At 32.7% G+C, this 13,830-nt stretch overlaps 2 protein-coding genes across 2 annotated transcripts; both read right to left on the bottom strand.

The window, feature by feature from the left end:
- On the bottom strand, positions 4,815 to 8,182 carry LOC104780011. Its single transcript, XM_010504470.2, has 10 exons — positions 7,845 to 8,182; positions 7,614 to 7,751; positions 7,275 to 7,484; positions 6,997 to 7,134; positions 6,771 to 6,880; positions 6,517 to 6,649; positions 6,309 to 6,429; positions 6,014 to 6,232; positions 5,380 to 5,897; positions 4,815 to 5,284 (listed from the first exon to the last, which is right to left on the bottom strand). The coding sequence occupies exons 1-10, from the start codon at positions 8,133 to 8,135 to the stop codon at positions 5,093 to 5,095; spliced, it is 2,070 nt and encodes a 689-aa protein (XP_010502772.1). The 5' UTR covers positions 8,136 to 8,182; the 3' UTR covers positions 4,815 to 5,092.
- LOC104780010 (oleosin 20.3 kDa) lies at positions 10,608 to 11,952 on the bottom strand. Its single transcript, XM_010504469.2, has 2 exons — positions 11,676 to 11,952; positions 10,608 to 11,179 (listed from the first exon to the last, which is right to left on the bottom strand). The coding sequence occupies exons 1-2, from the start codon at positions 11,829 to 11,831 to the stop codon at positions 10,754 to 10,756; spliced, it is 582 nt and encodes a 193-aa protein (XP_010502771.1). The 5' UTR covers positions 11,832 to 11,952; the 3' UTR covers positions 10,608 to 10,753.

Genomic DNA, 13,830 nt, shown 5'->3' with positions numbered 1-13,830 from the left:
AATTTTAAATTGTATTCAAAATATTAATTTATTTCATTTGATTTTTTTAAACCGGATTAGGAGTTTACACACTCCATCTTGCAATACAATTTCTTTGTATATTATTACATGACAATAAAATTAGATTTTAATTCTATGCACTCAATCCTAATAAGTAATATTTATAATTTTTATATCAGAAAAATGTGAATTGTATCAAATTTATACCTTACTTAATATTTTATAAAAACTAAAAATTATTGAAACATAATTCTCAAAAAAAAAAACTGAGAACGAATTTTATCTCATAACAATTCTTAAATATATTTGTTTCATATTTTGTAATCTCATAAGTAATAGTTTTACTATTTGTCCAACATTATCATAAATTAATCAAAAATTCAAAGACGTTATAACGAGAAAATTATTTATTTATGTAAAGGTAAGTATCTACAATCCTTTTTCTTATAGGAATAATAATTGACAGTATAATTTATTTAATTATGATATTCTAATAATTAATTGTATAATTTTCTTAATTCTTTTTCTTGTAGAATTAGTATTTTAAAATTAGAATTAGTATTATTTTTTATATACATATATGAACTATCTTTTTATATTTATTAAATTGTTTACATTTTTAATTTCTTATAATTGACACGTGTCGTGATCACATGAGTTGCTAACTTTGAAAACCAAGGTTTATATAATAACATAATATTGTATACCCTATCAAATCATTCACCTATTGAAAAACTTAAGAAAATTACATTAATTTCTTATTTTTCTTACATTATGTTAATCACTAATTTTAGCACATTGAACCTTTTCATACTTTAATCATTTTCTGTATAATTTTTTTTTACTATATGATTATAATAAAAATAATTGCAATTAAATTGTAAATATTTTCCTTATTAATTGCACATATTTTCCTATTGAAATTAGTAATTTAATAGATAAATTTCCTGTTAGAATTAGTGGTATAATAGATTACTTTTGGTTTTATATACTTTCAAAAATATTAATTGTAATCCTTATATTCTTAGGATTTTTTTTATTTTCCGATAATTATTAAATAAAATTTTTTTTCACACATGTCAAAATATTATCGATATACTTGACACATGTCGTGAATATATGAATTACTAACTTTGAAAACTAAGCTTTATATAATAAGATATAATTATCTAATGAAAAAGGAAGATAAGATAATTTTGAGTTTTAGGCTTTTAATCCAAACCAAAAAGGTCATGGAAAAGGATTAATACAGAAAATCATAGTTAAATAGTGAATCATTTGTACCTAACTTTAAATACATGTACAAGATCTACACACTTACGTTACGTTAATAAAAAATGCTAGTTATGATAAATTCACTTTGACCTTTGTTGAACTTTTCATGTATATTTTCTAAATTTATAACTACAGGTAGAATCATCAAATGGGTTAGGTATATGGAATTAAAGTTTTTAAAAATATCATTCAATAATTTTATGTTATATTTAAGTTGGCAACAAAAGATTTTGTTTGCAAGATGAATGAGTTGAATAATATTCAACCTGAACAACCTAATATTTTCAATTTTTTCAGTTTTAAGTAACCATTTGTAGCCTTATTTATTTTTAAGCAATTATTTGCACCTTTTATATAGCTGATTATTCGCTATATTTACTCTTTATTTTCAGTCTGACCCCTGATTAAGTGCTTCTTCACCACTTTGTTTGGAACAATGATAAGAAGCTTGATTTCTTCAAGAAGGTTAGTGACTATGCTGATGATCCCAAGAATAGCTTGTCACTTCAGACAACATTAGTCTTACAAAAGCTATTGGAGATGCTAAAAGTTGGGAAGGTAAGCTAGATTCTGAGTTTGTAGACTACAACAACAAATACAACAAAAGGCACTTCAACGCTCAAGGGAATAGCTGGATACATCATGTGAAACCGTACCATTATGGCAACAAATTTTTTGCATCATGTGAATGAAAGAGAAGGATACCAAAACTGAAAGAAGATAACATTAAAGATTTTGTATCATTTATAGTCTGATAAATTTTGAGTATTTGTTTGTTTGGTGTTTGTATCTCTATATGTTTGTACTATGAAGATGTATTTAGGAGGGATGAGAGTGGAAGATATGAGTGTAAACTTCCTGATGCTATTAGGTCAATTAAAATGGCTCTAAATACTAGCATCTCCATTTTTTTCCTATGTAAAATGGCTCTAAATACTAGCATCTCCATTTTTTTCCTATGTAAGAATGTAAGATATTTTGAATAAAAGAGTTGCCCTATGAGCTGAGTAAGAAACATCATGTAGTCCTCAAAAGTCATCAAATTCTTGCTTACCAGAATTTGCATATGGGATCCATGATAAAATCAGGTTTTTAATCTTTACAACAGCGTCTTTCTTCTCAACTTTGTATACAGCACCAACTGACATCCCCAAACCTATAATGGGTCGAGCTATACCCCATGTATCATCATCAAAATCATATAACATTGTCTGACCAACAGCTTAGGTGAACCTATAACATTGTTTTCCTTTCCATGTGGGAACAGTGTGAAGACAAGCTTTCTAGGATATCACACGGAGTGTGCAGGAAACAATGTAATATTGAAGATAGCAACCTCAGTATCCTCCCTAGGAGCCGTTCTTCTTAGTTCTAGTAGGAGTCCCTGTCCAATCAGAGCTCGTAGATTTTGGCATGAAAAAACCAATCCAACGCCACAGGCTCCTTTTACAAGAGTGTTTTTACTACTACACAAAACCTGAAAGATATGAGAAATATTTAGTGATTAGGCAAAAGAAAAAGGCACAAGTAAAAATTACTAACAAGCTAAGTTAGTGATTAGGCACAAAAAAAAGGCACAAGTAAAAATTCCCCTCTCAATTTTTTATTTATTTATTCCAAGAAAGTCACTTTTTCACTAATTGTGTTAACAATTTAAGGACTAGTTTAGCTGAACTACACCTGCAAGGAAGATGACCTGACGTATCACATCCACCAGCTTTTCAATCTTATTACCAGGAAGTTTTTTCTGTCTTACATATCTACGCCGGACGCTGTTAGGTCAGAAAGAGAAGTGATTTTAATATGATGTTGATGAGATTCTAAAGCAGGAAAAGTTTCATACATTACAAGCTCTATACTGCTCATGAATCATGATCTTTGATTGAAAGGTATTAGAAATTTAGAACTGGATCCTAATATCACACCCCATTATTGTCCTGCGAAATCATGTATACTTGCTTGCAAATATTTCCCCGGTATATATTTTAGGCAACGCATAAGCAATCCGAATATCAGCAGAGATTCGTGGCGGGATGAGCATCAAAGAGAAGCCATCGATGAAATCAATTCCCTCTCAAACAACGATGACGACGAATCTGCAAGTGGAATCCGAAGTACTGTGAAATTCAAGAACGGCTCCAAGAATTCACATACTCCCACCATTCCTAATCGCCGGTTATGCATCACAAAGTGTGATACTTGATGAAGAAGCTTTGTTTGTGTCTCCTCCGTTCGGCTAGAAAGAATCTGAAACCAACAGCAACAACAAGCATCGGTTACGATTATCATAGTTACGGTTTATTAACCATCAGTTACAGTTAAAAATTTTGTTTAACCGTTTATTAAACGGTTTATTAACCATACAGTTTTGGTTGAAGCGGTTACGGCTATTTTATAATATGATATGATTGATATTATTTGATGATATAATAAAATTGATATTATTTATTTATAATTAATATGTTCTTTTAGTGTGTACTCATATTTCTAAATATCATATGATTCATATTAAATAAATAACTATTAGTATATTTTATTACGTTTTTAAAATGGTACGGTTAACAAATTATGGTTTAACTATGAGGTGAACTAAAGATTTTGATACGGTTATGGTTAATATAATTTAACTATATATTTACGGTTAACTGTTACGATTTTTAACTATTTTATACCGTTATGGCCCGAAATATGGTTACTATTTAATTTTGGTATACCTAGTTTCAACCATGTATAATATACACTTAGAACTTAGGCACTTCTGCGTCTTCGTCGACATGTATTTAGAGTTTATGTTGTCTTCTTTTTTCTTCCCAGCGTCCAAGACACCATTGTTTTCCAGCAACTGATGGGGATTCAGATTCACTTGATGTATATACTATGGATTTTAATATCTTACGATTGCATTTTTAAGAATATCTATTTTAAGAACGGTCTATTTTAATATCTTAAGCTAGGTTGCATGGAAATGGAAACGGATACGCGGAAACGAAACGTTTCGGAAACGGGAAACGATTTTTTTTCAAAAATTAAGTAATGGAAACGTGTAGGAAACGTATATATATATATATATATATATATATATGTCTACAGATATATATATATATAGGTATAATAAGTCTCCAAACATAAAAACCATATTAAAAAAAATCTGAAACAACACAAATTCAAAACAGAAATATTAAATAGTTTAGTTAAAAGTAAAACTGTAAAAAAATAAACGTTCAAAATCAATTTTTTGACCAGCATCGCCATATATTTAGGGATTTTAACTTTTAAGCTACTAATTATATTATTTTGTTTTTCATTATATGTATCATGAATACTTATATTTTCAAATTATTTATTTATTAAATTTTGAAATTATAAAAAAGAGTTTTCGTCGCGTTTCCAAAACGGAAACGGAGTTTCCATCGTGTTTCCAAACAGAGATTTTTAGGAATCGTGTTTCTGTGACTTGTTTCCGAGTTTCTATTTCTGAAACATTTCGGAAACGAGAAACGCACCTCAAAAAGAGTTTCTATGCAACATAGATCTTAAGACTCTAGTGTATATATATTTTGGATTCATTTTCTTAAGTTCTTAATTTCTTCGGCTTACGGCTGTATTTTCTAACATAATCAGACTATCAAACTCAAAACAAAATAAACCGAACATACAAACGAAACCCTTACGACAATAAGGAGTTATGCCTCTCTGGCTCTCTCTATTTATCTTCTTCCTCAGTTTTTGTTTTTTCTTTTCTCCTCTCTTTTAATAAGTTTTTGAAAGATGGGATGTTTGCATTTTGGACCTATAGGTGCAGCTCGGCTGTAGCATCCTACGGGTTGGAATATAGAACAAGTGCGACAGCGACTAGAACCACAGTAGCAACTAGAACCACAAGAGTAATGGTTGTACCTTTGAGGCTGATACTTCCACGAGGGAGTCTCCTAGATATCACTTTGCAGGATTCGTCAGCTTCTTTAAAAAGAGAAGCTTTGGCTTTTCTTCCAGTGACGGCTTTTTTGTTCTAAAAACATCACAGGTTACTTACGAGATGAAATTACAACTGAGTGGAAGGTGAAGAAATTAGTTAGCTTAGAATAATAAGAGGTAATTAATTACCTTTAGCATGAAGCTCTTAATAGTTTGACTGAGAGTGAGAGTATCACTTGGTGATGATGTCAATTTGAGGGAATGATCCTTCCATTCGTCTACAAGCTTTTTAAGAAGAGCAACACTAACTTTCAGGTTCTTATTATAGAGATTGTCCCAGCGCTTCCAGCAATCAACGTTTTCGGTCAGAGACCAGATAGCGATTGATGTAGCTTCCTCGGCTAAAACAGGATTTCCTGTAACTTGTTTAGCTGATTTCAAAGACAAACTGAATATCTCTAGAGTGACTTGTTTGATTGCCTTGCTTCCTATTGAATAGGTAAGAAAAGTATATTCTTCACTCAGTGGTGATGGTGATCCTTTGAGGGAATGATGATCTTCACATCTCTCTACAAGATTTTTAAGAAGAGAAACACAAGCTTTTAGATTCTCCTCACAGAGATTGTCCCAGTGCTTCCAGTAATCAAGGATAATGGTCAGAGACCCGATAGCAATGGCTGTAGCTTGCTGGGGTAAAACAGGATTTCCTAGAAACAACGGTAACAAAAATATGAGAACTCTAGCAACTTGGAGAATAAAGAGAAGGGAAGCAGCAGAAAACTCAAGGATTCATCAAGGTTTGGATATAGTTACTAATTAATACCTTCTCGAGCTAATCTCAAAGAAAAAGTGAATATATGTTGAATCATTGCCTTGCTTCTTAGTGGACTGTTCTTGCATCGGCTTAGAAGCTTTTTAAGTAAAGTAAGACTCTCTTTTAGATTCTCCTCGTAGATATTCTCCCAGTGGTTCCAGCAATCAACGATTTCGGTCAGAGACCGGATAGCGATTGCGGTAGCTTCCTTTGCTAAAACTGGATTGTCTGCCAACAACAACAACGGTTACAGATTACAACTCTATATGAATTCAAGGTTTAGTTTGTTACTAATTAATAATACCTTCTCCAGATAATTTCAAAGATAAAGTGAATATCTGTTTTATCGCTTTGTTTTCTGATGTCTTAGCAAGAGCTACTTCCTTCAACGAGGGATAAATTGCCTCAAACCTACTAGTAGTAGTCTGTGTGCATACATACCCTTGTGATCAGAATATTCCATAGACGCAACAAGGTTTTTGTTTCTATAAAATATAAGTCCAATTACCTACCTCTTCTCTTGCGGATGTGGCAGGGAATGTAAGCCGCAGCAAGGTCTCAAATGAATGAGGTGGAATCACTGGCGTTCCATCCAAAAGAGGAGCATTTACAAGTATGGTTTGAGCATGAGGTTTCGCCAGAATTCTGATAAAAGAGTATTGCAATGAACAAAAACAAGATCAGATATGATTGTATATATATATCTATCTGTCTATATATAGCAAATTAATTAAGGAGGAGACCACAAGAAACACTTTTGACTTACTTCTCAACCAGCTTTAGGATGGGATCACTTGACTGAGGGTTTTCAGAGACTAGTGGTAACAAGTTATGCACCCATGAATACAAGCCTACAGGTAAATTATCTTGGGAGGCCTGTCCACGTATATTATATATATATATTACAATCAGAATACAGAAACACACACAAACAATTGCAAAACTCTAGGTCCTAGTTCACATAAAAATTAAAAGGGATCACGCGAAGGAACCTGCGCTATAAACCAAATTGTAACCGGAATCCGGCAGGGTCCATGATACTGACGCTTGCTCCGCAGGGTGGGCAAAACACTAATGAAGGGAAGAGGATCGCTCCGCAACATCATTGCTAATGTAACACATATTGACACCTAAATCGTAAAACAAATATAATATAGTGCAAACAAAATGTAAGTAGATACACAGATTTAATAAGAGAGAGAGAGAGAGAGAGAGAGAGAGAGAGAGAGAGAGAGTCACAGACATAAGTGAAAGCGAAATGATAATTTACCTCAGCTACGCAAGGATGACCTGGTTTATAATATCCTGGACAAACATCTTCAGCATGGAAAACTCCTCCTCGTTGTATATATAAATCACAGATAATATAATTAAACGTCAACAAGACAAAGCTACAGCGTGAACGAAAGTCTGGAACTAGTCTGTCGAGCCAATCGACTGATGCTTTGTAGAGAGGTTCAGGAATACAAGATAAAGGAACCTGTATATATATATATATATATAGATAGATATAATCATTGGATGAATCTGGCGTACGTAGAGAATTTAGATTCACAANGGTAGAGAATTTTGATTCACAAGAAAAAGAAAAACAAAAATAGTAGCTCACATGAAGCACATTGAACAGGTTGGGCAAATCTTCCTCCTGGAGCATCGCACGCCATGGACATGGTACTCCGGAAAGTGCATCCTCATAGAAGTCGAGAAATTTTGCTAGCCGCAAAGTCGATACATCCGGATCCGTTGGCTATATATATTTGTTAACAAATAAACAAAAATATTGATCATTTAAGATGACAACTAAGTACACTTGAGAGACATCATCATCGCCTGAACGTACCAGTACTTTGACGAGGAAATCGCCAATATCTGATGGAGCAATCTTTGCCAAAGCTTTGGAAAGAGACACTTCCCAATCCGTTTTTTCTTCTTTTTCCTCCTTCAGATTCGATTCATCAACCTCCACGTTATGATCGCTGTAAGCTAGGTTTTCATTCGCAGTCGCCGTCGCACCGTTCGGTTTATCGCCGTTTGCTAGGTTTCCGTTCGCTGCTTTTTGCTTCCGCTTCCGGGACACTACTTTCTTCCATCCGTGCTCGTTGACTCCATTGTACTCCACTGATTCGCTCATCCGATGATCCTCAACAATTATTTTTGTTCTCCGTCAAAAATAATAAGTCGAATTCTTAGCCTAATTTTTTTTTTCTTTTTTTCAAACAAATTCTTAGCCTAATTAAGCACACAAGTCACCTAGCCACTAATATGATTGCACGTGGTTTATGTCCTATAATTTAAAGTAATAAAAAAAAGTAAAAGTTATATTAAATGAAACGAAATCATAATCACCATTAGGTCCATTTACACATTTCTACGATCTTTATTTCCTAAATTATAAATATTTCATTGATAATGTCACAGATTAGATCATTAGAAACCTATACTAATTAATGGTTCCATGTCAAAAAAAAAAAAAAAAAAAAAAAAAAAAAAAAAAAAAAAAAAANAAAGCGGTAATTAAACCAAAGTTTTCGGTGGTGCATATCTAAAGAAAGGCAATTGCAGATTGTAAAGCACCACCTAGTCGCGAGAAAAATTAGTTCTTGAAGCTTTTTGGCAGGAGGCCCGAGACCGAGCCATCACACATTCTCCCTTCGTCATGTGATCGATTCTTCGAAAACATTTTCCAAATCAACGATTCACAATCTTAAAATCCTTAAAATTAAACCGTTTCATTTTTTGTCCACATATTTAACTCCAACTGATTTCTTTGCTTTTGGACATTCTGAATCCTTAAGTTCTCTTCAATGCATCAAAACTGTTTCACGACGGCTATTATGGAGCGGGACCATCGTTTATATTTCCCAAAACCTAGGTTATAAGGAGAGAAATCCATAAACACTTATATATTACCACTCTCTCCCATATCTCTACCAATGTGGGATCTTAACACTCTGTCTCCTGACTCTCTCACGTACTCAAAGGAAGAGAGTAACTATTGTGATGTGTTCGTTTGTGGAGCTTATGAGGTCGAAAGAGAGTTTGGGTACGGTGAAAAAAGCAGAGAATAACGAGAGCAGTGATTCAAGCTAAGAGAGGAAAAGATGGTGTGGTAAAAAGGTACAATTCTTCACTGCTAAGAATTGGAAGAGACATAACTACGACACAACAAGTTTGTGATCATAATTTTGGTCTATCAAAAACTGCGTGTCAAAATGATTGCTAGAAGACTTTTTCTCTTTTACTTCTACTTTTGGACTAAAATTATTTGATGATATAAATTAATTATGAATTTTTGTGGTTGTTTGTCATGTCGGAAATTTTGCAAAGAGCACGATTAAAAAGGTGATTTTAAAAATAGTGAAGGAGCACCGCGCATCAAGCCAAGAAGAAGGCTTTACATGCCACATAAATGCAAGTAAATAAGAACCTCAAAAAGTCGTCTAAGGTTAATAGATCGAAGGTATCATTTGTCTTAACTTTGCAATTCATGTCTACGCATTCTTTTATATAATCTCAATTTTCCACAGTCCAAAGATATAATATAAGCGACCTTTTCCCTAGAAGCAACGGTAACAACACCAAAGTTGACACTTATAAATCACGACGAAAAAACTTCCCGTTCTGTCAATATATAAATGAGTAAATGACTGATAGTTTAAATATTTTTGCATCTTAACCTTACTTTACGTCCTGTGGGCTTCCCTGTTTGGCACAAAACATCAGTCCCACTACAAAAAGGGTTAATTTCAAAAATTGAAATGATATTAGTTGAATACGTGTACTTAAATATATAAGAAATCCCTTTATATATGGACATGGTACTTCCCGGTGCATGGCCATGCAACCACAACGACCTAGTTGTTCATATTGGACAAGAAATCCCACAATAATATATATGGTGGATCAAGTAACCTCTTGGGGCATAATTAAACACATCAAACAAACATGCCTTATGTGGCTCATCTTTGTGAACTACGACTATTTGTTTTCCGACTACCCCTTTTCCAATAAAATCTGGCAGCATCTTACCCGAAAGCTTCGTTTGATCATGTCATCCTAGAACTAATATATATATATATATATATATATATACAATAAAAAAAAAGATACAGTAATTAATCAGCTTCCTTGGTTGAAAAGAGAACACTTGCATGGCATTTCTTCAAGAATGGCAAGCTTATATCTACGAAATATGGCAAGATTAAAATCGCATCACCATTGCGGTCTAATTTTCACTTGAACGCCCTAACTCTCTTCCGAGCTACATTCCAAAAGGTTCTATCATCATCGATGTGTCGATGGCCTCATTATCCAAAATGTTCTTTCGGGAGGCCTCGATCGAACAAGACATTTGATCTTCTTCTCTCGGCTTAGTATCCAAATGGTGTCCTTCCTTCACTCAATGATGGTTTTCAACTAATTTTGTACTCAACTAATGGTTGAGAAATCGAAGGTTATGATTGATTATGATTCCAGTTTGACTCTCTAGTTGGTAATTAAATAAAAAAATGCAAGAAAACTACTCACCCAAAACAAAAACAAAAAATAGTATGAAGTTTCTGGTTATCTCGAAAAAAAAACATGTTTATTTTCATTTATTATTTAACTAACAAGGGTTTTTATTTGGACAAGACAAAACGAACGTGCACGGTACACAAGATATATATTCTAAAAAGAAGAAAGAAACTGGGACATATAACATAAAAGGTAAAATTACATTATCGCCTTCCAAAAAGACTCACGCAATATTTATGTTATATTCCTCCTTGCTTTACCCGGTTCATGGGTCTCAGTAGTGAGTTCAGTATCACGAGCCTCATGTGCCTTATCTTGCACATACTGGCCCATCTCTTTTCCCTTCATACCAGCATAGCCTACCGCATCAGCCATACGTCGCTTAGCGTAGTCCAATTGCTCTGGCATTGTATCACTCCTCCCTCGGAGATAGTTTAAGACCCACGAGACAGAGCTCAGACCCGTCAGCCCAAACAACCCAGAAGCCAAGATTCCGGTCACAGCGAGCCCGATAGTGAGAGCCGCTGGGACGATCACCGGACTAAAGAGAAGGAAGAGGGGAATGGAGACCAGCAAGCCGATCACCGAACCGGCGAGAGTGAGCCCAGCTAGGGTTAGCAGTGTGCCACCGATGGGAACTCCCGCTATAAGGGCCATGATCTGCATGTGTACATTTAATAAGTGTTCTTTATTTAGACCTTTTCTTTTGTTAAAATATATATATATATATATATATATATATATATATTTAGACCTTTTCTAATGTCAAAAACTCAAAATGTTAAAAGCGACCAATAAACCTCTAGAAATGATCCTATTATATGCATGCATGCATGACCATGATCTATTAAACATACAAGTGACGCCGTATAACCCTGATTTAAAATTTTATTTATTTCCAAGAAATGATTGCATATGTGAAAGAAAAAGAAAAAGAAAATCCTAAGACTTGGAAAATAATATGGACTAATCAGTTGCCAAAAAAAAAATATATGGACTAATCACATGATGTCTAATTAGTTCGAGACTCATGATTCTTTACTATTTCATTTTTTTTTCTATTTTAAGTTTTCAGAAAATCGTTACATAGTTTCGAGTGAGTGATTAGTTTAGAGGAAAGGAAAAATGAAAAACTAAAGGAAGCACAAAATAATACTTGGTTAGTGGAGGGGCCGCGACTCTTAAAATCAGAACCAGCACCATAACCGCCATAACCACCGTAACCGACATCATCTTCGTAGGACGGCTGAAGATGAGCACGTTTGTCAGTACGGTCGACATGCCCACGCCTATCACGGTCCACATTCGCCATATCGACTGATATGATCTATAACTAAAGAGCAAAGTGGTAACAGAACTAAGGGGAAAAGTGTAACAGAACACAAAGGGGGTATAAGAGATAAGTCTAAAAGAACATATATATAAATGGATTGAAATACAAATTTTGTAGTAGATGGAGCTTTGGAGTGAAGAGAAAAGGACACGTAAGAATGTGTTGAAGGGAGAGGTGTGGCTTTGCATGATTTCCAAGTTTCATTCTTTACCTGATCTTCTTTGCCTTCTTCTCTCCACCGTACATATTTAAACAAAAACAAACAAAACATTCGATTAACTATTGCTCTCCTCTCGACGCATCTACACCGCTGCGCACCTGTGTGCCAAAAACATCTTTCTCTTTTTATATATTAATCTTTTTGTATAGTTTTTTTTTCAGCTTTAGGATAATCCTCTATATATATATCCGGTTAAATCGACCTGCTAAGAATAAATTTTCATATGTATACAGTATATCTAATCCAAGTTTGGAAACAAATATATTTAAAAAAAAAAAACCCTATACGACCACTACAAAAAAAGTACATCATTTATTTTATATTTTTGCATTAGTTTTAAATGATGCAAAAATAATTTACATCACTTTAATAAATAATTTACATTTTGTTGATGCAAATATTTTGTATAGATTTATATCGAATCGATGTTAATATTCAAAATTTTTACATCAATTATTGTAATCAATGTAAATATATATCATTTATTTAAAATTGATGTCAACATTTATATCAATTTATTTAAGTGATATTAGTATTTATATCACTTAGTTAAACTGATGTTTAAATAAGTGTAAGTTTTACTCCGTAATTTTTAATATCATTTACAGTAACCGATGATAATTATTCCTATCAATTATAAATAATTGATTTTAAAATTAGTGTTAGTTTTCATAAATAATTCTATTAATTGTGTAATTTCTAAAATTCGATATTAATAGTATTAATAAATTATTTAATTATTGTCAATTTTTATGTTAATAAGCAAAAAGAATTATTATATTTCCTCCCAACTGATATAACAAATAAATTTTACAAAATTCACGACCAAAAAAACACAAACGATTAATATCAAAATAAAGAAAATTTATACATAAAAATTGAAAGATCTCAATTCTTCTTGAAACCGCTTTGCACCATGTTAGGAACTTCTTCGCCAGTTTATCCATCAGAGATCCCAAAGTGGTTTCATGTTCATTGATTATCACCGCATGGCCGGCGAGGGTTAGGAAAACTCGAAATTTTCAAACCGAAAGTCATGTCACTCTTTACACCTTAGACTTTTCAGGATCCAAAGAGCTTACACAAGTAACTACAAAAAAATAGGTGTATTGTATCACTTAAATGGTATCACAAAATTAAGTGATATTATTTTAAATTAGTTATTTATAAATGAATCAACTAAGCATCAATTATATTAACTGATGTTATAATTAATTAGTTTGACATCATTTAAATAAAACTGATTCAAGTCCTATTAGTTTGTATCACTTTAGAAAAATTGATTTAAAAATATATTTACATCATTTTGATGATTGATGTATCTACTAATTTTTTGGTAAGATCACTTTTAAAAATGATACAAAATTTACATCAATATATAGAAACTGATGTTAAAATAAATTATATTAATTACATTAATATTAGCCCTAAGACGGATGTGGATGTTTTTTAATTTTTTTACATTAATTACATTAATTTTTTTGTCTCCCTAGACATTTTTTTTTTAATAAATGACTAAATTAAAAATAAACAAAAAAAATACAAAAATCTTAAATTAAGTTGATTAAGAGAACATATCACATGACTATTCTAACATAGTAGGTATTCAAGAATCAGTACATGAATTTTTAATGCTTTCCAAAGGTGGAATTTTCTAGTTCTTCCTATTTGACCTGAAACCGATTGATCTACCCATGAGCAGGTTGAAGAGATCAATCTAGCCATGAGCAGGTTGAAGAGAGCTCTAACAGGTCTTGG

Source organism: Camelina sativa, chromosome 4, assembly GCF_000633955.1.
Source record: "Camelina sativa cultivar DH55 chromosome 4, Cs, whole genome shotgun sequence".
NCBI lineage: Eukaryota > Viridiplantae > Streptophyta > Magnoliopsida > Brassicales > Brassicaceae > Camelina > Camelina sativa.
Note: the sequence above shows the minus strand (reverse complement) of the source record. Positions and strands in the feature narration are given on the sequence as shown.